We start from the raw sequence: 25536 nt of genomic DNA, 5'->3' as shown, positions 1-25536 counted from the left end.
CCAACCGTCTCTTAATACTGAAAATCACAAAATAGGATAAAATATTCTGTTGCGAGTCCCATAATGCTTACTAGATTTTTTCCCCATTCTTCCCGGTCTTAGGAGAAACATGACTGAAGATGTGAGATAAAATTATTTATTGTAATAAGTAAATGATCATCTTCCCAGCCCCACTCCCAAAGTCACTTGAGCCTTTGCAATCCAATTTGAGATCACTTCAAAAAATCTTCCCCCTGTAACATGCCCTTGTGTTTTTGTTTTTTCCTCCAATTAAAGTGATTAATCGGAAAGGGGAGCATTAGATGACATTCCTTGCCTTGAGACAGCTGGTGGTTTCCTACACCCTGGGGTGGTAACTCCAGACATGGAGCAGCTAGAGCTGCGGACAGTTACTGCTGCAGACAGGGCTGTGTCCCGTCACTCATGATGGTTCAGCTCAGTTTCTAAATCCCCCACTAAAAATCCTCCCCCGGAACCATGTGCCCTTTGGACAAGCTTCTGCCCCCTGAACCTGGTGCAATCAGGGTATGGTTTAGGCTTTGCAGAGCTGGGAGGAAATTCCCGGGGCCTCGAGCTAACGCTGTCCAAGGTGCTGACTACCGTACTCAGTGTGTTGCCACTGGCTGAGCTGGTGCAACCTTTCGCCGCTGAGAAACATTTTCCAAGACAGGACAGTGTTACGGAGCATGGACTCAAGCCTTGGGCCATCTACATCCATTCCTTCTCCACCAAATTGAGTTGGGAGACCTTGGCCACGCGACCCCCACCTTTCTGAGCCAAAGCACTTAAAACACATAACAAACATTCAAAACCACAGCACTTCAAATCAGGAAGTCCTTTTATCATTTTTCACAGTATAAGGCACTTATTTTTTAACATCATTCTCTTTTTTTTAAAGGCAAAGGAACTGCAAGTGAACACACTAGTCATGACCTATCAGAATGATAGATGCTTATCTACAAAAACATTTCCTTACATCTTTCTGAACCTCCTGCCACTGGGAAATACCGCTGTTTACTTACTTAAAAAGTGGTGAAAATTTAATATGATTCTCTCTTCCTTTTTAAAAAATTAAATTTGTATAAATATAAGGCGTACAAGTGCAGTTTTGTTACACGGATATATTGCGAAGTGGTGAAGTCTGGGCTTCTCCTGCAACCAACACCAGAAAAGTGTACATTGTACCCATTGGATAATTTCTCATCCTTTACCCTCCTCCCACCCTTCTGAGTCTCCAACGTCTATTTCACACTCTTTGTTCATGGGTACACTTTATTTAGCTCCCATTTATGAGTGAGAACATGAGCTATTTGACTTTCCACTTCTAAGTTATTTCACTTATGATAACGGCCTCCAGTTCCACCCAGGTTGCTGCAAAGGACATGGTTTCATTCTTTTTAATGGCTGAATAGTATTCCATTGTGTATACATACCACATGTTCTTTATCCAATCACCTGTTGATGTGATTCCCTTTTCTTTGCATATTCTTGGGGTACTTTTAAATCAGTTCTTTTAAGTTTTGGGGGAAGGAGATTTGGTAAGTTTAATTTTCATTACTTTCAATTATCTCCATTATCCTTCTGCAAACCCATGTGCCACATTTCAGAGCATTTTGCAAGTGTAAGACCACAATGAGAGCTCCTTTTCATTTCCCCATGGAGAAACCCCCATCCTGGAATCGAAGCCCTCTGTTTATGATCCAAGTGTCACCACATCTCAAGTCTCAATGTGTGTGTGTGTGTGTGTGTGTTTTTTTTTTTTCTTTTTTGAGACAGAGTCTTGCTCTGTCGCCCAGGCTGGAGTGCGGTGGCATGATCTTGGCTCACCGCAACCTCTGCCTCCTGGGTTCCAGTGATCTCCTGCCTCAGCCTTCTGAGTAGGTGGGCTTACAGGTGTGCACCAGCATGCCTGGCTAATTTTTGTATTTTCAGTACAGATGGAATTTCACCATGTTGTCCAGACTGGTCTCAAACTCCTGATCTCAGGTGATCCGCCCGTCTCAGCCTCCCAAAGCGCTGGGATTACAGGCGTGAGCCACTGCGTCCAGCCCAATGTGTGGTTGTTATTAGCTATGCCCTTTACCGAACTCCTTTTCTTGACCTCTTATACCTACACCTGTTGTAAAGAAACAAATACAAAACAAGATTGCAGCAAAACACTAAAAGAAGAGCACTTTAGTTTTTAAAAATTTTAATTTTCTTGTGGCACATAACAACGAACTATGGTGTCACCAACCTATCGTATAATTAACTTCTCGTCTTTTGTTCCTTATGAATTTACATATTTAATTATCTTTCCATTTAATTTCCCATGGTTTTGCTATGTTGACTAAAACTTTGTAACGAGAAAGTCTTTTAATTTAATAGACTTTGCAGTTCATGTGTAACCAGCTTTGGAAGTCATTTTAGGATTACTGAGTGTTGCTTCCTAATGCTGTGCATTTTTCCTGCCAGGATTTGGAGTACCTAGGTTACCTGTCCACCAGAACAATGGCTGTAGAAGAGAAAACTGAGCAGTGGTCACGAGCTGCCGAGAAGATGCCGTGAAACAGGTTACATCAGAACAATGCTGATTGGAAATAACCTACGCGTTTTTGTCAAGGGATTTTGCATTAGTGCATTTAATTCAAGTTAGGGCCAATTCAGAGGATGTGGCTTAAGGCACCGTTTTGGCCCCACCAGAATTTCTGCTTTGTTTCTTTTGAGAGCTCTGCATACATTCCCACTTTTTCTGTCGAAGTGGACACAATGAAGAGTCTCATGAGTGGCGGGGCATTCTGATCCCCAGAGACCACCCATCTGCGGAGTGACTACACAGCCAGAATGTGGATGTGAACAAACTCAAAATGTGCTACCCAGCGGCTGGAGAAGTGGCATTTTAGAGCTTCGGTTTCAGTCTCTTCGAAGAGATTTTCATAAATGGTCAATTTATGTGCAAAGGTGACTTTTCTAGGCACCCGGGAAGGCAAATTTAGGCTCCGAGCTGTATCAACTGTATTCTGTTTCTATCATCAGAAATAATAGAAGTCTCAGAATTTAAGAGTAAATGGTGGCTACTTGGCTCCTTGTCAAAATAAGTGTGCATGGCTCTTGCAACAAGGGAGACAGCTGTTCATTCTGCTGGGAAGGAAAGGAGATGAACTTTGTTTTGCCTCGCATTTTGGGAATCATGACCACAATTTAATACAATCAGGTGTAGTTTGTTTAAGGAATTATCAAAGATCATACTTGGATATCAGATTGGAATTGAGGTTGATAGGCAGACTTTGTTCATATGCTAACCAGAAAACAATACAATTCAAAAGTGGAGTTGAGAAACAGCATTAGGAGAATTTATTCAAACAGCCATGCAGAGATAGCCTAATATTTTAAAAACTGATTTCCAGGATCTCTCGCTCCATTTTAAAGGAATCGCAGTTCTATTTTGAGTAAAATTTAGGACAGGGCCCCAGCTCTCTGATTTATGCAAAAGGACATAAATTCACAAACCTGCCTGGGCTATTTTTATATTTCAGCAAGGGGTTGTGTGCAGCTGCTGTTTCTGGCAAAATTAAAAAAAAAAATAGTGCAAGTGAAAAGTGAACAGGAACAGGAAGGACCGTCATTTTTTCTTGATCAAATCCATGAGATCGCCTTCTATTCCTTTCTCACTCAGCTCATCTAGACTGTAGTATCGGTGAACAATTTTCTCGGCAGTGACCACCACGACTCGGAGCCCATGGGGGTCTCTGCCAAGCTGGCATCCGATGGCAGATGACACCACCATGTCGAGGTTCTGGTAGGTGCCCCCGGCATTCCTGTGGTAGTGGCCGGAGAACACGACTTTGACACCTGCAGGGAAGGGAAAAAGACATTAGGGGGCCGAGGACTTCCATTAGGTAACCTGGGGTCTCCAGCATTTTATTCTGTGAACAGTAATATATTAAGTATATTATTATACCATCATGTAGAATTATCATATTAAATGTATACTATTATTCTGTATATAATCAACAAATAGAAAGTGTATGTGACATACAGAATCTCTGAAAGGATACTTCATATTTATAATATATTATTAACACTTTTGTCATAACTAGTACAAAGAAGTACTAGGGAAGAAAATGAGAGAAGGAAGATGAAGTGAATGACTTTGAGAAAAGACAAAGGAGACTGAAGAAAACATCCTGAGGCCTATAGAAATATCCAGATGACAGAAGTTATGTCTTTTAAAAATAACATTTATGGCCAGGGATGGTGGCTCATGCCTGTAATCCCAGCACTTTGGGAGGCCAAGATGGGTGGATCACTTGAGGTCAGGAGTTCGAGACCAGCCTGGCCAACATGGTGAAACCCTGTCTCTACTAAAAATATTTTTAAAAATGGCCAGGCATGGTGGCTCACGCCTGTAATCACAGCACTTTGGGAGGCCAAGATGGATGGATCACAAGGTCAAGAGTTCCAGACCAGCCTGGCCAATACGGTGAAGCCTCATATGAAAAAATACAAAAATAAGATGGGCGTGATGGCAGGTGCCTGTAATCCCAGCCACCTGGGAGGCTGAGACAGGAGAATCACTTGAATTCGGGAGGTGGAGGTTGCAGTGAGCCAAGATCATGCCACTGCACTCTGGTCTAAGCAACAGAGCGAGACTCTGTCTGAAAAATAAACACATAAACAAGTAAATAAATAATACAAAAAAATTAGGAGGGCCTGGTGGCTGCTGTCTGTAACCCCAGCTACTCGGGAGGCTGAGGTAGGAGAACTGCTTGAACCCAGGAGGCAGAGGTTGCAGTGAGCCTAGATCACGCCACCGCACTCCAGCCTGGGCAACAAGAGCAAGACTCCATCTCAAAATAAATAAATAAATAAGTAAAAATAATGTTTATGGCATTCTAATTAAGATAGCAGAGCATGTTTGGCATTTGATGAACCCCCTCTGCTCCAAACAGCCAGAATGGATGAAACGTAAAACAGAAAACCCAAGGACACAGGTAGGCTCAAAAACAAAACAAATAGCTCTACCGGCCAGACACAAAACAGAGAGGCAAAGTCATGAGTGGGAGTAAAATGTCACCAGGAGTTCAGCTCTTAGAAGATCACAGAGACTGAAAGCATTTTCAGGGGAAAAGGGGGAAAATAAAGCCTGGCTCCCTGCTGGAAGAAGGGCTGTTGTGGGTGCCTCTGTTTATGGAAGGAGGCTGAAGAAGGCTGCTGCTGCCTGGGGCTGGGGAAGTGGTAGGCTGGTAAATGTTTCACATGTTATTATTATTTTTAAAGACCTGATTTCTCATGTTTGTCAATTTCCATGGTGTAAATACTTCCATTGTGGTCGCGGCTGATTTCAAGTTGCAAGGTGATGTCATCGAACCAGATGTGGAAGAGATGCCCAGTAGTGCCCATTACATGTATATCAGATCTGTTTCTACCACAGAGATACAAAAGCTGCCAACAGCCTCAAGAGCATGGATCACAGGAATATTTAGCAAAAGAATTACAAAGTGATCAGTTTTGAGTATTTATTACCTTTGCTTTTTCATATAATCTATTTAATGCTGAGTTTATATAACTATTAATGCCACTTAACAACCACCTCACAACATTCCTTAAAATGTAATGATTGGTCCTAATGGGTTGGTAGGAGCTGTCTCCAGCACACCACTGGGCTAAGGCTTATTGCAACCTGACAGTCTAGGAAGGAAGGAGAGACACAAGCTGAAGTCTAGGAACCGAAATGTTTTCCCCGATATTACTGTGGGGCCCTAAACTACTATTATCAGGCCTGGTCCTGAATGGGGGTGGGGGTAGAGGTAATGAAAACCACTAGAGAGACAGAAGTTAGCCAAGAGAGAAAGAATGAGGGAAAAACAAAACAAAAAAATACCCCTTACTCAAATTGACCCCGCAATTAAAAATTCTGCTGCCCATGAAGCAATCACGTGGTAAAATAGTCTATGAACCCTTCAATTGGGAACATAAATTCACTCCAGATGAAATTAATTATTTAAAATTGACAAATATTTCAAATCAACGTGTTTAAGACATCAAAGGGTCCTTAATAAAGGACTAACACCCATAAAAAGATGTTATGAGACAACATTGGCATAAATTGAATGAGAATAGGAGGTAATGAACATTTAGAAATAGTGGACACAAAAGAAGCATCCACTAAAATTTAAAATAAAAACAACCCTCAACAAATGAGATAGGCCAGGCATGGTGGCTCATGCCTGTAATCCCTGTACTTTGAGAGGCTGAGGTGCAAGAATTGCTTGACGCCACGAGTATGAGACCAGCCTGGGCAATGTACCAAGACCCCATCTCTATGAAAAATAATAAAATAAATGAGATCAATTCTAGACATCAAAGAGGAAATTAGTGAACTGAGAGGTAAAACTGAGGAACCAGAGAACAATACAGAGACCCAGACACAAGCAACAGGAACATGCTTTTGATTTGAGTTCTTTAAATTTAAAAATTCAAAGGACAGATTAAGATCAGCAGAAGTTTAGAGGAGTTGGTGGAGGAGAAAGGAGAAAATAATAGTGAGAAGAATTTGAAGAAATAACAGAAATTTTCCAGAAATAAGGAAGACACAGGTCCTCAGATAAAAGTACTACACAGGAAACATGAAAGTTAATTCATACTGATGTATGGTGCAATGAAACTGTGGTACAGCAGAGACAAAGAGAAAAACCATAGAAAGACAACTGCAGTAAAAACATTATAAAGAAATAATCATACAGATAGCAGGAATCTTAACAATAACAGAATCAAAGAGTAATGCCTTTTAAATGCTGACAGCAAATAACTATGGACCTCAAATTTTATACCTAGCTAAACTATCATTTAAGCTCGAGGGCAAAAAAAAGACATGTTTGGAATATAAAAACTAAAAGTTTACCACGTCTAAATTTTCACTGAGAGAATTGCTTCAGCAAAAGAAAGGATGAAATATTAAAAAAAAATAATGATGAGCAAACACCAATATTTTAGTAAACTGAATTAACTATTGATTTATCTTTAAACCTATTTTTTAATGTTAAAAGTGAAACTAAAAATCAAAAATGTCAAGATAGGGAGTTCGGTGGAAAATTAAAACACATACAAGTTATTGCCATATTTGGAAGGGAGATAAAAATACTGAATAACCTGATACTTTGCAAGAAAAAATGTATAGTTATCTTATTTCTTTAAAATGTCTGAGCATAGCAGTCAAACTAAAAAGAAATAAACTGAACTTCATCAAAATTACCAACTTTTATGCTCCCAAAACATCATAAAAAATGAAAAGGCAACCCATGGAATGGGAGAAAATATTTGCACATCATGTATCTAAGCAGGCTCTAATATGCAGAAAACATAAAGAGCTTTTAGAACTCAACCAAAAGACAACCCAATTAACAAGCGGGAATGTATTTAAACAGACATTTCTTCAAAGGAGATATACAAATGGCCGATAATCACGTGACAAGATGCTCAACATCATTTATCTTTAGGGAAATGCGAATAGCGACAATGAGATAACCACTTCATATCCACTCGGATGGCTGTGATGAAAGAGATGGAAAGCAACAAGTGTTCACAGGGATTTGGAGAAATTAGAACCTTCATACAGTGCTGCTGGGAATGTAAAATGGTACAGTTCTTTTGGAAAACATTTTGGCAATTCCTCAAATGTTAAACACATATTTACCATAATTGTGCTATTTTCACTCCTAAGTATGCATCTAAGAGAAAACATTTGCCCATGCAAAAACTTATAGGTGAGTGTTCATAGCAGCATTTTTCAAAAGAGCCTAAAATATGGAAGCAACCTAAATGTCCATCAGTTGATGATGGATAAACAAAATGTGGTCTACCCATACAATGGGATGTTATTTAACCATGAAAAAGCATAAAGCATTGATACATGCTGCAATGTAGATGCACCTTAAAAATATTAAGCTAAGTTAGATAAGTCACTTGCAAAAGGCCCCATCTTGTACGCTTCCATTTATATAAAATGTCCAGAATAGCAAAATCCATAGAGAAAGTAGATCAGTGGTTGCTAGGGGCCGAGGGAAGGATGGAACAGGAGAGTGACTGCTGACAGGTGCAGGGTTTCTCTGTGGAATGGTAAAAATGGTCTGCAATTAGATCATGGTGATGGTTGCACAACCTTGTGAATATATTAAAACGACTAAATTTGATACTTCAAAAGAGCACATTTTATGGTATGTGAATTATACCTCAACAAAAAATGCAAAAAAATTACAGGAAGAGGAGGAAGTTAAAATGATCCATATGGTAATAATGGATTAGAGTTGCAGGTATCAGTGGTAATTCATGTTTAGCTCAATATCACTGTGGTTTCACATAAAAATATTTATAGATATGTATATACACAGGCCAGTACACAGACATTCACTTCCTTGCTCTGTCAGCTGAGAGCCCCTAGAAGCATGTACTAGCAATGAGAGCACCTAGCACTCAGATCTGGCTTCCTAGTAAGGATTCTCTAATAAAAGGAACTATGGCTCCTTGGAGAAATGGCTACTGCAGCACTGAGCAGGAAATACAGATGAGCCTGGAACATCTTGTGTTGCGAGAAAGGAAAGCGGTGATCAGAAACAAAAACCCTGCAACAATGGGGTATGGCAAAGGGACACAGAAATCAAGCGACAGGATTCCCAATGGCCGAAGCTTAACAATCTGAGTAGCGAAATAAACTAGTGTTGAATTATAACCCAAAGTATTAAAAAATCCCTGAGGCGGCCAGGCGCATGGACTCATGCCTGCAATCCCAGCACTTTGGGAGGCCAAGCCAAGAGGATCGCTTGAGGCCAGGAGTTCGACCAGCCTGGGCAACAGAGTGAGACCCCGTCTCTACAAAACATTACAAAATTAGCAGGTGTGGTGGCTCATGCCTGTGGTCCTAGCTACGCAGGAGGCTGAGGTGGGAGGATTGCTTGAGCCTGAAAGTTTGAAGCTACAGTGAGCTATGACTGCGCCATTGCATTCCAGTTTGAGTGACAGAGAGACCTTGTCTCTAAAAACAAACAAATAAAAACTTTGCAAGACCATAATAATAAATTACTGAATAAATAAATAAATGGTAGGGGGGAAACATCTCCTACACACAGAAGGGTAACAGAAAAATGACACAGACACCCCACCCTCTAGGAAGTACAGCATCTTTCCTCACCCCTTAGGTGTGGGCTGCGCATTGTGACTTCTGTTCAGAGTATAAAGAGTAGGTTAAAAAAAAAAAAAAAAGAAAAGAATGTATTTACAGTGAAGAAACTGGACAAACACCAAAAGTGGTAAGTCACACGGTTAGTATGTGCTCTTGATATGAATGTGATGAAAATGGCACTTCACCTCTGTGGTCTTTCTCCCCCAAATCCATCACCCCAGTCTAATCCAGAGAAAAACATCAGACACATTCCCAAGAGAGACGCATCATATCAAATACCTGACCAGCATTCCTCAAAACTGTCATCGAAAACAAGGAAAAGTGTGAGAAACTGTCATAGCCAAGAGGAACTGAAGCACATACAATGACTAAATGCAAATGATCCATGTGTTTTTATTTTTTAAATTATATATATTTTTTGTATATTTTTTTGAGATAGAGTCTCACTGTGACGCCCAGGCTGGTGTGCAGTGGCACGATCTCGGCTCGCTGCAATCTCCGCCTCCTGGGTTCAAGTGATTCTCCTGGCTCAGCCTCCTGAGTAGCTGGGATTACAGGTACGTGCCAGCATGCCCGGCTGATTTTTGTATTTTTAGTAGAGATGGGGTTTCACCATGTTGGCCAGGCTGGTCTCAAACTCTTGACCTCAAGTGATCTGCCTGCCTCAGCCTCCTGAAGTGCTGGGATTACAGGTGTGAGCCATCGCGCCTAGCTGTATTTTTAAAAATACACTTTTAATTTTAGAACAATTTATATTTACAGAAAAATCACAAAGATAATACAGAGAATTCTCATATCCCCTTTACCGTTTTCCCCATTCATTAACACACCACATCAGGATAATACATGTGTTACAATTAATGAACCAATATTGACACATTAACATTAATTAAAGCCCATGATTAGATTCCCTTAGTTTTTTCCTAATGTCCTTTTTCTGTTCCAGGATCTAAATGATTTTTACTAGGTCCACGCTGGGGAACAGAAAGGAAACAGAGATTGAGAATGGTGGTAAAGGGTGGTAAAGAGGGGCAAGGGAAAGCAAATGAGGAGACAGGAGAGCAAGGGGAGAGAAAGAGAAAGGCAGGAAGGGAATCTGCTGACAGCCTCTGCTTCTGGTGAGTGGGGTTCTGGGGGGCTGTAAAGAGAGCTCTTGGGACTATAGCTACCTATGCTGGCAGGAATTGGAGATTCACCTGTGGGGAGGTGGGGATCAGCTCAGGTGCATAAAGGATCAGCTCAGGTGCAAAAATGAAGGGTAGTCAGCCCTGCCGACTTAAGACAGCCGCCGGTGGAGAGAAACAGCTACAGTCACGTGCACCACATGGACGTTTTGGTCAATGATGGATGCCATATATGAAGGTGGTCCCGTAAGATTATAATGCTGTATTTTCACTGTACCTTCTCTATGTCTAGATATACAAATCCCTACCATTGTGCTATGGTTGCCTGCAGTATCCACTACAGTACCATGCTGCCTGGTTTGCAGTCTAGGAGCCATAGGCTATAGCACACAGCCTAGGTGTGTAGTAGACTACACCATCTAAGTTTGCATAAGGACACTGTGATGTTTACAACACGACAAAACTGCCTAACGGTACATGACTGTAATTCCATTTACTTCCTATTAGAATTTGAACAGAAAGAACTCATGTCAAGGGGCCATCTAGCAATACTATCGCACATTTTACTGTACGTTCCCTTGGCCCAAAAAGACCATTTTGGTAGATGGTTATCCTTCAGAAATCCCCAGGGAAAAGCCCAAAGATGTATCTGTGTTGTGCCTGTGGACATTAATATATGGTTCAGCGTGCGTCGCAGTACCGTTAGTAACGGTTGTTTATGGAAGATCTGTTAAATGACAGCATGTGCATTTTTAAAAAAGAGGTAATTTATATGTACTGGCACCAAAAGGTGCCAAATACCATTAATATGTATAGCACACTGCTGCAAAAACATCGTGTGATCCTGCATGAAATAATGTGTACCTTAGGTTTGTGTGCATATAGAGGTATGTGTGCCTATGTGTGCATATGTATACCTAAGAGGGTATGTGTGCATAGGCATTAAACTGCTTATAGTGGTGGTTCCAGGTGAGGGGGGTGGGGTGGGATTAGTGAGAGGTGCATCATTCTCTCTTATTACAATAGTGTAATGCTTATGACGATCACAAATTAATCTGGTGATGGGGGTTGAAATCTCAGCACTTTCGGAGGCCAAGGCGGGCAGATCAGTTGAGGTCAGGAGTTTGAGAACAGCCTGGCCAAGATGGCAAAACCCCATCTTTACTAAAAATACAAAAACTAGCCAGGCGTGGTGGCAGGCGCCTATAATCCTAGCTAATTGGGAGGCTGAGGCAGGAGACTCACTTGAACTCAGGAGGCAGAGGTTGCAGTAAGCCGAGATTGTGCCACTGCACTCCAGCCTGGGTGACAGAGCGAGACCCTGTCTCGAAAGAAAAGAAAAGAGAAAAAAGAAAAGAAAGAAAAAGAAAAATTAGGGCAACATGAACAGGGCAGGCTGGCATGACAAGATGCAGCCACTGCCACTCCAGAGCACAAACTGTGCGGTTCTCAGGTTGCAGCTGGGTTGGGCGCCCGATGGGTCCTCGCCATAAATAGAGAACTGAAAGGCTCCCATCGTACAGACTCAAGGGGCGGTGGAAATGACTGCTTCCTCTGTAGCTTTCCTGGGGTTTCAAAGCCAGTCTGTGGCTCAAATGGGACCGCATGAGATCAGCCCTGCCTGGGGGCACACTGAACGGCTGGACAGTAAGCACTTAGCATTATTATATCTTTGCATGCTAAATTATGTGTATGAGACTTGGCTCTTCATGCCTAACTCATAGTTGTAAACGGTACTATTCTGGAAAGAATGGCAATTTTGAAAGAAGTTTGCATTAGTCATAATTAGCTGTAAAAACTCATTTATGTTTAATTTTCACACCATATTGATTGGCATTAACAGAGAGGGGAGCATTTAATGGTGATTGTTCGAGTGCCCAGAGCACCTTTCAGAGCGGTTTCCCCAGACCGTGGACAGCTGCGCTTCTCTGTAATATACATGTCCTCTCCATCTGCTCCTCAGGGCTCACCAATTATTGTTAACGTCCTAAGTCAGAGAAAATGTGACCAAAGGAGGATTCTTAGAGTAGCAAAGATGCTGCAAGAGGACTAGCAATAAAGATGAGGCCAGGTGCAGTGGCTCCCAATTATAATCTCAGTACTTGGGAGGCCAAGGTAAGAGGATCGCTTGGGGCCAGGAGTTTGAGACCAGCCTCGGCAACAAAATAAGACCCTGTCTCTACAAAAAAATTTATCAAATCAGCCTGGCATGGGGGTGCATGCCTGTAGTTCCAGCTACTCGGGAGGCTGAGAAGGGAGGATTGCTTGAGTTCAAGAGTTGGAGGTTGCAGTGGGCTATGGTTGCACCACTGCACTCCAGCTTGGGCAAGAGACCAAGACCCTGTCTCAAAATAATAATAATAATAATAATAATGATGATGATGATGATGAGGAGAGAAACTACTCATCATCAGTGAGCAAAAATGTTGTGTTCAAAACCACCTTCTGGTAAAAGAGATTTCTCCCCAATTCCAATGAGGAACTTGGCTTTCTGGGGTCCTGCAAGACAAAAAATCACCATGTGATGAGTTTACAAAGAGACGGCCAGGCAGGGGACGAAAGTCTGTCTCAGAAGTCGCAAGATGTGACTCTGTCCTCCTGGGTTCTGATGCTGAGTTCAAGGCTCTGGCATGTTCCTGGCTGGCTCAAGGAGTCTGAAACGAGGGATGAGATGTTGAGTTGGAAAATGGGGGAGACACTTCTTCGGTTGGAGCCAGATTCAGAAGAAGCCTGGTGAATTTCCACACGTGGGGGTTTCTGAGTCTATTTCTCAGCTCCAGGGATGCCCGGAAGTTCTGAACCTGGAATATTTCTCCTAGTTCCCCCTCCAGTAAGAGCAACCACTCCAGGTGGAGTGAAAGGAGGAGGGGCCTGGAAGGGGGTGGCACAGCAGCGGGGCGCTCTGTATCCTTCATCCTGTTTTACTGGATCCTCCCAATGCACCTCTGTCCTAGGGACTCACATCATCTCTATTTTACAGATCAGAAAACTGAGGCCCAGAGACGTTAAGAAACAAACACGAAGCCACACAGTTAGACAACAGGGCATCGAGGATCGGAACTCGGTGTACTCAGACATCAGAGCCCATTCTGCTTTGGGACTTTGGACCCATTACTGACCTCCATGAGTTTGTATTTCCTTATTTGTACAATGAATAATAATGACAGCCCATCTCATGGGTGGCAGAGGTCTGGGGGGAGCATGGGTGTTGGTACCAAGCTCATCATCGCCCCACCCAGGAGGATTTCTCCAGGGCAGGGCCAGCTGCTCACTGCTGGAGGGGGGCACACAGCACGGCAGTCCAGCTCTGCAACACGCAGCCTCTCTCCGAGTTAGAATCCTGTCCCTTTCCTGCCAACGGGCCACAAGGACCTGTAAGAAGTTTCACCTATCTCAGCTTTCTATTAGCTTTTGATAGGGAAGCATTAATTCACAACTCGATGGAAGTAAGGAATGTATTAATAAATCTTGGTTTCCCTGACGGGGGATTGATTTTAGTGGTGTTTTCAAGAGTTGGGCAGAATTTCCACTCAGCCTGTGCATCAGTCATCTGTGGCTGACATGCCTCTATGGTTCCTTAATTGAGTATTACATATAGATTGTTTTTGAATTATGAACTGCTGTAAGGAGATGACAGGCATCTTTTTAAATTACTGCCAGAAGAATTTCCAGCAAAGGCAGCCACTGCATCAACAGAGGACGACTTCTGTGGCATTAGCTTCGTATTTTTTTTTTTTTCTCCACAGTATTAAGTCATGAAGACACTGTAAAAGCTATTTTTAAGTTATCTTGATTCAAGTTCATTTCAAATCAATCAGAGGATTGGGACACAGTCTCTGTATAACGTAATATTCTAATATTGGAAACTTGCTTCAAATCAATCAGGAAATTGAGATGCAACCCAGTACAATTCCGATACTAAACACTGGATTTCTTTAATGCCTTGATGTTGGGGCTTAGACCTGAAAGTGTAAACACACTCCAATTGGACAGCTTTTACTTTTATCCTGCATGAGACTATATTTGTGAAAATGTGATCCAGCTTTACGCTGTCAGTTATAACAGTGAAAACTGCACTGCAAACCATCACTCACACTGACTTTATTCCGCCTCAGTGATAGGAAAATATGTCACACAAATAAAAAAGAGGGAGAGAAATGGAAAACTAAAAAAGGAAAGGTTTGGTGTAAATGTACAGAAAGTAGGTATAAATAATCCCTCCTGCCGGTAAAGAATTTCCGTAGCTGGCTTTGAGATAAGAGATTCTGGCCAGGGGTGGCCAGGGGGCAAAGGGGAAGAGACAGATGTTTCTTAAGTGGGTTTGGGAGGTGCAGGTTGGGAATACGAAGTCGTGGTTAAGCCCCACCTGACTCATTCAGGAAAAGGTTCTTCACTTTGTGCTGTCAATTGGGGAATTCTAGATTCCAGCATATTTACTCACACTCATCAGAATTTCCCTGGTATATATCTTCCCCAGTGACCCAATGCCTGTGGCCCAGGACTGCCAGAGGACACGGTGGAAGGGGATCTGGGTAAGGTGGGAGGTTGTTTCTTCAGTTAGTTTGAGGCCATAAACATTTGTTGAGCTCCCTCCTGGTGCCAGGTATTATGGAGTGTGGTGGGACCAACCATTCCCAGCAATCAAGAACTCGAGGTCTACAGTCAGGCAGTCACAGAAAGAGCTACTCATAACAAAACGCAGAAATCGACATCATTCAGCAGCGTTTTATTCACTGGACATCTACGAGCTGCACTTTGCACCCGCATCATCTCACTCAAGCCGAATGAGGACCCTGACGAGAAGATATCATCCCCTTTTGCAGATGAGGGAATGAGGCAGACAGGTTAAGTGACTTGCCTGGATGCACATAGCTAAGATGTATACTTGGACAAGGCCAATTCAGAAGCACAGGCTCTGTCCACCATCTCAGAGGTGCAAAGTGCCAAAGATCACGGTGCCATAGGCCCTGTAAGAAGGCTTCCTGGAGGGGGTGGCTCTGACCTAAACACATCCTTAATTTCTCCTAGTTCTCTGCTCATGTCTGACCTGAGGCCTGAGGGGGGATCATATTATGATGGTAATAACAATAATGATGATAATAATATTTATGGAGTGTTCATTATCTGTCTAGACATTGTTCTATGCACTTCACTTGTTTTTAGCTCATTTAATTCCCACAGTTTCTCCATGAAGGAGGTGTGGTTATTATCTGTGATTTTTTTATCCGATTTAGAGATGTTCAGTAGTTTGCCTAACTCAGCCTGTAAGTGGCACGGCGGGATGTGAACCCAGGAGTCTGTCCCCAGAGTCAGCACTAAAACACCTGCCAACTGGAGGTAAAGACACATCAGGTGAGGGGAATATCACGAGTGAGTGAAGAGAGTCAAGTGTGTCCAGGAAGCAGCAGGCACCAAATGTAAAGGCTCCTGCAGACTGGCACCTGCTGGGCGTCCGAATTTCCCCTTCAGCATTTTTAATCCTCCTGACATCCAACATCAAGAAACTCCTGCACATTTCCCAGAGGACACGACTGAAGGTCAGCTGGTGGGTGGTACCAGAATTCCAGTTCAGATTCTGGCTTGGCTGGAGGACAGGCGAGGGCAGGGAAAGGCAGGCCAGAGGGCTGCATGGGGCTATACACTGACTGAAATGGAATGACTTACAAAAAGTGCCAAGGTTGGCTGGGCGCAGTGGCTCATGCCTGTAATCCCAGCACTTTGGGAGGCCGAGGCGGGCGGATCACTTGAGGTCAGGAGTTTGAGACCAGCCTGACACACATGGCAAAATCCCATCTCTACTAAAAATATAGAAATGTGGATGTGGATGTGGTGGTGTGTACCTGTAATCTCAGCTACTTGGGAGGCTGAGGCACGAGAATCACTTGAACCTGGGAGGCGGAGGCTGCAGTGAGCTGAGCTCGTGCCACTGCACTCTAGTTTGGTGACAGAGCGAGACTCTGTCTCAAAAAGAGAAAAAAGAAAGTGCCACGGTCGTGTATGTGTCTCCCTTCTCATGGTAAGCATCAAAGCATCCCATCACTTCCAGCTTCAGCCTTTCACTGATTCAAACCCTATCATCCCCAAATCCCGTGAACTAGCATGGGATCTTAAAGACATTTTCATGGAACTTCTTTTGAGGATCACTTCTAACTTAATTGACCCACGTCAGCAAACGTTTTCCAGAAAGGTCTGGATAATAAATATTTTAGCCTTTGTAGGCCATGCGGTCTCTGTCACGACTACTCAACTCTGCTTTCCTTTGTAGCGTGAAAGCAGCCATAGAAAGTATATAAGTTTGTGGGTAAGGCTGTGATCCAATAAAACATTATTTACAAAAGCAGGAGGAAGGCCACCCTCACTAATAAAGCATACCATTAAAAATAATACATTTGGGTAAGTTCAGCCAAGAGTTCTTGACTCTTCAAATATCTGAAAGTTTCTGTGCTTCTCAAAAATAAAAATTGAAAAACAGTAACAACAAAGGAAACAGTAACTTGTAGTTTCATTTATAAAACCACGAATGCCATTTCAAACAAGGGAGGCAAGTGAATTGTGTTAGTGAACACAAAAAAGGTCAACTATTCTATAAGTAAGAGCATCTGTCCTGATGGTCAGAAAGAGACTTCTATATCTACTTTAAAAGTGTCTACATCCTTCCATCTAAAAAAGTAACTCAGATCTAATTCAACTGTTTTGGCCATTATAGGTACCCTGCATTTCCACAGAAATTTTACAATCAGCATGCTGATTTCTACAAATAATAAAACGGCTGTAATTTAGATTGGGATTTTGTTGAATCTATCGATCAACCCAGGGGAAAAATGCCATATTAACATTGGCCCTGTAATCCATGAATATGGTCTATCTTTCCATTTACTTAGGTCTTTTAAAATTATTTTCAGCAATGTTTTGTAGAGGCAGAGGTCTTGGACATCCTTTGTTATTCCTAGGTATTTCATGTTTTATGATGCTATTGTAAACTGAATTATTTTTGCAATTTCACTTAACAATTGCTTGCTGATACTATATAAAAAATGCAATTATTTTTGTCTATTAACCTTGTATCCTGAGACCCTGCTAAATTCATTTATTCATTCTAGTAATTATTTGGTAGACTCCTGGGATTTTCTAAGTTAAAAAAAAAATCACATCATCTGCAAATAGGTCATTTTACTTCTTATCTTTATGTCTCTTATTTCTTTCTCTTGCTTTTTGCAATAGTTAGGATCTCCAATATAAGGTTAAAAAGTAATGGTGAAAATAGTCACTCTTTTTCTTGTTGGCTATAAATTTAGTTTTCATATTCCTACTTTTTAGACTTTTGATATGACTGCCAAATTATTCTTCAGAAAAACATAATCAACTTAAATACCCAACAAGGATTTGAGACTTTGATCAATGAGAACTCATTCTTTGGTGATCTCACACAAGCCTTGAAAAGATTAAAAGCAAAAATCCTCAGGAGGACCTAAAATAAGTATCTGTTTATCCAGAACTTCCAAGTAACTGCTATCCTCTCTGTTCTTTTTTCATGCTGGATAATCCCTTTCATCTTTCTCAGAACAAAGCACGTTCACAGGACTTACTATGGTTGGACGTGTATGTTAAGAGTAGGTAGGCATTCCTTTTACTATTCCTTTTCTTGCATCTTTTCTGTAAGCTTGAAAATATTTCCAAATAAAATGTGAAAACAAAAACAAACACAATGCATACCTGCTAAAATTAAACCCAAATGTTGTAAAAATACAGAATATCAAACAAAAGAAAGTGGGAGGAGGGAAATTTCTTGAAATCCGTGTTCCTATTTTAGGATTTTAGTGTGTATTTTTCAGATAATTTAAATGTGTATACTACTATACATATGTTAGATATAGATCTAAAGAAACATATATACATACATAAAATCTCACAAAAATGGAATAGGCTACATATAGATTTGCAACTTGCTTTTATATATTCGACAATGGATCTTTTACTTATTCCATTCAGGATATGCTGCCCTATTTCAGAGCTACTCACTAATGTCCTGAAAACTGTATTTCTGGTGTTGGGGCTCAGAAATGGTACCCCAAAACATGGCACTTTGATGTGCTGAACTAAAGCAGCAGCCTCAAGGTCTCTCTGACCTTCCCTCCTCAACAGCAGTGACAGACTCTCTCTCTGGAATTTCCTTATCTGACTAAGGAGATTTCTTTCTAAAAGAAATGCAATTATCTTAAGAATCCCTCCCTAGGAATCTCATCAAATAACCGAGAAAGATTAGCCAATGGAGAAGAGAAGAGACTAAAAGTCATCACCATGCCCAGACAGGCTTTTCTTCCATTCTTCTGAGGGTAGCTCCAAGAGATTACGTGGGAGACTTTATCTACATAATAAGACAACCTTTGTTCACAATGCAGTTCTGTCTCTTACCCTCCCATAACTTGCCGGTCCCATTCAGTTTCCTAAAAGAATCATTTACAAGATAATGTCTGCTTCCTAGGCCCATTCAATTCCCCTAAAAATCATTTATGACTGCTCAAAATTGCCTACATTTCTCCCATCTCCCTCTCCCCTATGAAGAGGGTATATAAGCTTCAACCATTTGCCCCTTGAGTCTCATATTTTGAATGGCTCTCAAGTTCAGCACATTCATACATCTGTACGCATGTTTTTCCTGATCACCTGTTCACTGTCAGTTCATTTCCACAGTGAACCTTCAGAAGGTGGAACAAAAGCTTTCCCTCTGCCCCCACACTGCTATGTAAAATCTAGGTTGTCAGATGATCATTCTATATCTTAATAATACAAATACTGTAAACTGGGAGCTCAGGAGAGTTCAGAGCCTTTCAGCCCTCTAAGGACTACTCACATGCATGGGGACACACATAGTTACTACAGCTTCTCAGACAGCATCCGGGACTCAGTGGGCAGAAACAGATCCAGGGAAGAAGGAGTCTTATCTGCAGAGCCCCTCTGACCTGGGTCTTGGGGGAGAAGCCCATCTACTCCTGCTGGCTGTATCATCAGCATGAGAAGAGAGACACTCTCGGGCTACGGAGTGCCCAAGTCAAGCAGCTCTGCCCCTGTGAGACCTGGGGTGGGTTGTGGGGGCAATATCTCCTTCTGGAGCTGAGCCTCTCAAAGATTTCACTGTGATGGGTCCAGGTGCTCCTGGGCTGAACCCTGCTGGAAACCTGGGTTCAAGCCTCATCTCCTCTTATGGGTGTAACATTAACACCTATACACTTGGTCATTTCAGGCATTTGCTCACATGTCTGGTCTATGTGATATGAAGCATCTGGCTTGTCTTAGGATTCGTAGCCTCCTCTTGAGATTCTCTTCCTCTTTCTCTCTTTTTAATGTTTTGCTTGGGTAGGAAGCAATGGCCCAGTTGTTAAAATGACCTTTACCTAAAGCAGGCTCATACTCTAAAACCTGAAGAGATTTCTTTAAGGATTCCTCCCCCACCCCAGTTTCCTCCCCTAAAGAAGAGCCATGCGTTATGATTTCAATGTGTCCCCCAAAGTTTAAGTGTTATAAACTTAATCCCCAGTGTAACAGCATTGGGAGGTGGACCTTTAAGAGATGATTAGGTCACGAGGGCTCTGTCCTCATGAATGTATTAATGCTGTCATCACAGAACTGGCTTCCTAATTTTAAAAAGAGGATGAATTTGGCCAGGCCCCCTTCCTCCTCACTCTTGTCAGGGATGCCCCAACAAGAAGGCCCTCACCAGACGCAGCCCCTTGACCTTGGACTTCCCCACCTCCAGAACTGAAAGAAATCAATCTCTGTTCTTTATAAATTACCCAGGCTCAGGTATTCTGTTATAGCAGCACAAAATGAACTAAGACACCATGTAAATTATACTTTTCTTACCTCACCTGATTAATGATCCACAAAAGTTATATTCTTCCCTTTTCAAAGTTCCTCTTAATTAAAACTCAGAATGTGGGAGATGGGGATGGCACAGAAGTGGCCTGGAAAACACCTAGGGCTGTGCATTTTCAGCTTCATCAGGACGGAAGGAGTCCTGCTGCAAAAGGTTTGAGAGCGGATGGAAGAGGTTCAGCGGTCACAGGCATCACACCAACACCTGGAGGCAGCTGAGGGGGGCCCACATCCCTGTGCATAACGTGATGTCTCCCACTTCTACCCACCACATCTGCATCCCACTTAGAATTAAAAAGGGCATGTGGATGTGCTCTCATGCTGCAGGGCAAAGAGCAGTATTGGGAAATAACTACTCTCCAGGACCTGGAGGCGTCTGGCTGCCCTCTTGAGTCCACAGCCTTGCGAGTGTGATTACAGCAGAGCATCACCTCCCTACCCTGTACTCAAGGATTAGTTACGCTCCTCCACCCCGAGACTCACTGCTGTTTACTACTTTTTAGAGACAGCGTCTTGCTCTGTCGCCTATGTTGGAGTGCAGTGGCGTGATCTTGGCTCACTGCAACTTGTGTCTCCTGGGTTCAAGCAATTCTCCCTGCCTCAGCCTCCTCAGGAGCTGAGATTACACGTTCCCACCACCACGCCCAGCTGATTTTTGTATCTTTAGTAGAGGTGGGATTTTGCGATGTTGGCCAGGCTGGTCTCAAACTCCTGAACTCAGGTGATCTGCCCACTTTGGCCTCCCAAAAGTGCTGGGATGACAGGCATGAGCCACTGCGCCCAGCCCCTTTGTTACTTTTCTACAAGGCAGGTTATGCTCAACTTTTTATTTTTTCCCCTTCCTGATGACTTACAGATTCAAAACCTGTAGAATATGCAAGAGGAGGGCTGCATTTTGTTAATACTAATATTTGGTTGTCAGAAAAACAGTGGCAGCCTGGGGTGGGAGCTAGAGGTTGGGAGCCTCAGGCTTGAACCTCAGTTCTACTGTTGCTGAGCTGTGTAGGTGTGGCACGTGCAGCAACATATGTGAACCCGAGTTTCCTCATTTGGAAGGCAAGACTAGTATCCACCACTCCCAGGGCCACTGGGAAGATAAGTGAGAATCAGAAACACGCCCTGGGTGGCACAGCAGGAAGCTGCGTGTCTTGTACTCGGGCAGCACTCAATAATTATACTTTCCTCTCATCCTTCTCTAAGTATCTGATCAGAAGATCTTTTTCTTTTCATTTGCACAAATTACATCTTTCTCACTGTTCATAATTTCCTCTTTATTTTTAAAAGAAGATGGCAGCTTGCGTGTGAAATGGAGCGTGGGGCACACATTAAGGTTTCAATCCAGAATGGACAATTTTCTAGATTTCCATACCCTACCTTAAACACAGCTGTCAGGACAAGAGGCTCATTAAAAAGATTGTTTTGACTGACAGAATGTTCATGTATCAAATTGGAAATCCATCCAAAAATACTCGAGGGAGGTAGACAGAGGTGGCGGCCAGCCACGGAAGGAAAATGTTTTGCAGAATTTGTTCAAGATGAAATTTGCTAGGGAGAAAGTGCTCTGCCTCTGACTTGAGCCAGGGAAAGCCAAGAAGGGGGTACTGCAGCCATCAGAACATGAGAACCTTGGGTAAGTCAGATTCCGTTTGAATAACTGCGGCAAGAAAAATTCTCATCAGGCAATGATCCCTTAAAGAACACACATTAACTAAAGTTGTGCACTTTTCCTTACCCCTGGGCTTCGAGGCACTTCCTCCTCCAGTTAACAGCTTATTCTTCCTGCATACATCCCTGGCTTCCACAAGCCCTTTCAATGGTGGCCTTCCCTGGGCTCTGTCCATTCTCTCGTCCCTTTCCCTCTCACTGATGACCACTGCTTCTGCTATAACCTCAACCACCTCCACCTGCCAAAAATTCAGAATCATTTCCCAGCCAACAATGGGTTCCTAGGCTTCGTGGACCTCTCTTCTGGACATCCTTGCAAGCCCTGCAAACTCAACCCACTTACTTCTTTTGCCCCAATGCCCACCCCGACTCGTGTGGGTTTAACTGGAGCACCACGAAGTCATCCAACCCAGGCATGCAGGAGTCACCCCGAGACTCCCTTCCTCCGCCTGGTCCATGCGTCCTGTTGACCTGTCTGCCTGAACATGCTTACCCCCATCTCCGCTCCATCCTCAGTGTGATCTTCCTGGTTGCCTGATCTCCTGTATGATATTCAGCTGTCAGTGGCTATGGTGGCCTTAAAAAGTAAAGGCTGTATTTGTGCTTAACTATGATTTATCTACCCCATAAAAAGAGGAGGTAAGCAGTCCAGGAAGGGCGCAGCCTCTCCAGGATTTCATTAAGGATCCAGCCTCCTTCCATCTTTCTGTTTTGCCTTCCTCAGTTTGTAGCTTCTATTCTCAAGATCACAAGATCGCTGCAGGGCTTCCAGGCACTGGGTCCAAGTTCCAGGGTGGAAGAAGAGGTAAGGGCCAACAAAAAGCTTTTTTGGAAGCCCCACTTGCTAAACCCCTGAACTAGGTCATGCAGCCACACACAGCTGCATGGGGGTCTGGAGAAGGAGTGTTTCAGCCTGCCATGCTAGTGCCCTGAACAAAACCTGCTCTGTAAGGAAGGAAAGCAGAGAAAATGCATCCGGGTAAAACTGAGCAGAGCCATCTTTCTAAAATGCAAAACCCGGGCACAGTGGCTCATGCCTGTAATCCCAGCACTTTGGGAGGCTGAGGTTGGAGGATCACCTAAGCCCAGGAGCTCGGGACCAACCTGGGCAACAAAATGAGACTCCATCTCTACAATTCCTTTTTTTAAAGCAAAACCTACTTGTGCCACTTCATCAAGTAAAATTTGAGGGTTCCCATCACCTTAAGGTCCTGATCAAACACAATGTCTCCGCTGGAGCCTACTCCAGTCACTGAGCAACTCCAGCGCCAGCGCCGGCACCGGATGAGCTATTTTGTGGCTCCAGTCTCGCCCATGTTGTGCCCTCTTTCTGCCCAGGTCTGCCTGATGAACTCTTACTCATTCTTCACGACCCTGTTCATTCCTTTCCTCCAATGGAAAAACATCCCTGGTGAAGCTGGACAGGGCTCCTTCTTCATCCTCCTTGCACATTCTTTTACTTTTGCCCTGATTTCTGGCTCCCACCTTGGTTTCCCCTACTGGTCTATGAGCTCCTTAAGGGCAGAGGCCACGTGTGTTTAACTCAATACTCATCCCCAGGATGAACAGCAGAGAGCGGCCGCTCTGTGACTGCTGGATAAACGAATGAATGGAGAGATGGATGGATGGATGGATGGACAGTGAATGAATAAATGAAACTTACGGCAACTCAGAAGCTATACTTTAGGAGGTATCCTGGAGGAGAAACCCAAATCGCCCCTTTGTCAATATTATCAAAGGGAAGGGAGAGTTCCCATATTTTCTGATTTTACAAAAGAACTGCCATGTTCCTTACAAAAGGAGACCATATTCACAAGAGGGTGGAAATCGGAGACAGCGGAACAAGCACCGACTCTGGATCCTGTCTGTTACTTAAATGCCAAAAGACAAGCGACTGCACCTCACTGTATACTGTTTCCTCAGTTTTAAAAAGGGGACAATAATGGATCCCTTAGCTGGGCACAATGGCTCACACCTGCAATCCCAGCACTTTGGGAGGCTGAGGTGGGCAGATACCTGAGGTCAGGAGTTTGAGACCAGCCTGGCCAACATGGTGAAACCCCATCTCTACTAAAAACACAAAAATTAGCCAGGTGTGGTGGTGGGCACCTGTAATCCCAGCTACTCGGGAGGCTGAGGCAGGAGAATCGCTTGAACCCAGGAGGCGGAGGTTGCAGTGAGCCGAGATCGTGCCACTGCACTCAAGCCTGTGTGACAGAGCTAGATTCCTTCTCAAAAAAAAATAAAAAATAAAAATAAATAAAGAAAATAATAATAATAATAGTAATAATAATAGCCTCAGGAGGCTATTGTTAGTTTCAGGCGTAATGCGTTTAAACCCCTGGCACAATCACCATTGTACACCAGGGACCGATGCTTCTTGGGACTGTGTTTGAAATAAAGTGTGGACAAAGGCATTTTTCTTTCTTGCCTTTGGAGACAGTGCTGGTTGCCTCTCAATATCCACACCCTCCCTTTTCCTCCTGATTTTCTTCTGGGCAATGTCCTGCTCAGGCAGACCACCAACTTCATTCCCCAAACCAGGATGGACGCAGCTGTGACAATTCTCCTCCCACGGCCACTCGGGGTCTAGGCAGGAGCCCAGGTCTGGATACGGAGATGTGGGAGGAAGTCACCGGGGCATCTGAGAAAGGTTATGTTTCTTGTAAAAAGTCCCCCTTTCTTCCTCTGGGGTTGTCAAGTGTTAATGTGACGTGCAGAAGTGTATCAGCCAGCTGCGAGGTCCAGCCTAAGGAATGGGTCATGACAGGGAGAAGCACAGCAGGTGTGCAGAGAGATCCTGCTCGTGCATTCAGCCAGGCCAAACGCCTGAGCCACCTGTGGCCCTCTGTCCAAAGAACTTCCTTATTTTCTGAGTTGGGTGATGGGAGTTTCCTATTCTGCACAGCCCAAAGGAACTGATGCTACTGATACTATCCTATACTTGTTAGAACAGTCACTCTCCTTTTGGGGTGGCCAGTAATCCATTTGTTTTGAAGATTGCTTGTTTATTAATTATATATGTTTATTTTTGAGATGGGGTCTTACTATCTTGCCCAGGCTGGTCATGAACTCCTGGGCTCAAGTGATCTTCCTCCCTCAGCTTCCCCAGGAGCTGGGACTAGAGGCATGAGCCACCATGTCCAAGAATCCATTTGTGAACAAACACTACGTAAGTTGGCCTTTGGAAACTCCTACAAAATAACAGAGTTCCCCTGTTGTCCGAGAGGCCGCAGAGGGTTTCCATGTCAGGATGGGATTCAGTGAGACTCCATTAGAATACAGTTTTGTCAATAAGCTTCTTGCATCGTTTCTACGCCTGTGAAATTGGTTTCCCAACCCTCTTGCCTTCAGTAGGACCAAGGCACGCATAGGTCCAAAGGTAGTGAGTGCTGTGGCACATTCCTCATCAGAGAGGGGAGGACGCTGAGACGGGAAAGGTGGCTTAGTAACCCTGTTGCCACGTCTGTATGACAACTTGGAGGCAATTTGGAAGTGAGAACCAGACGACAGACATGAGAGGCAGAGTGTCAGTTACTAAAACACCCAAAATGTTGGCAACTGAAAACAAAGACAATCTCTTCCTCCCTTTGATTTAGATTGTGGCCTTTTACATGTGGCTGAAGATTTAAGTGCAGAAAACGTACAGTGGCACAATTTTTTTTGAAAAGAACTGAGGGCTCTGTAACTATGATCTTTAAAAATAAGCATCAGTGG

The 25536-nt window shown here is 43.2% G+C and overlaps 1 protein-coding gene across 2 annotated transcripts in view; it reads right to left on the bottom strand.

Annotated features, from left to right (window-relative positions):
- Positions 1-824: 824 nt before the first annotated feature.
- Positions 825-25536, bottom strand: part of CPPED1 (calcineurin-like phosphoesterase domain containing 1) — a 140043-nt gene continuing 115331 nt past the window's right edge. For both annotated transcript variants that reach the window (XM_011983672.1, XM_011983674.1), the window contains one exon: positions 825-3831. In XM_011983672.1, coding sequence (XP_011839062.1) covers positions 3602-3831 — 230 coding nt within the window. In that variant the 3' untranslated portion in view covers positions 825-3601. The remainder of the gene's footprint in view (positions 3832-25536) is intronic.

This window comes from Mandrillus leucophaeus, unplaced genomic scaffold (genome assembly GCF_000951045.1).
Source record: "Mandrillus leucophaeus isolate KB7577 unplaced genomic scaffold, Mleu.le_1.0 Scaffold253, whole genome shotgun sequence".
In the NCBI taxonomy this organism is placed as follows: domain Eukaryota; kingdom Metazoa; phylum Chordata; class Mammalia; order Primates; family Cercopithecidae; genus Mandrillus; species Mandrillus leucophaeus.
This window is presented reverse-complemented; position numbering and strand designations above follow the sequence as displayed.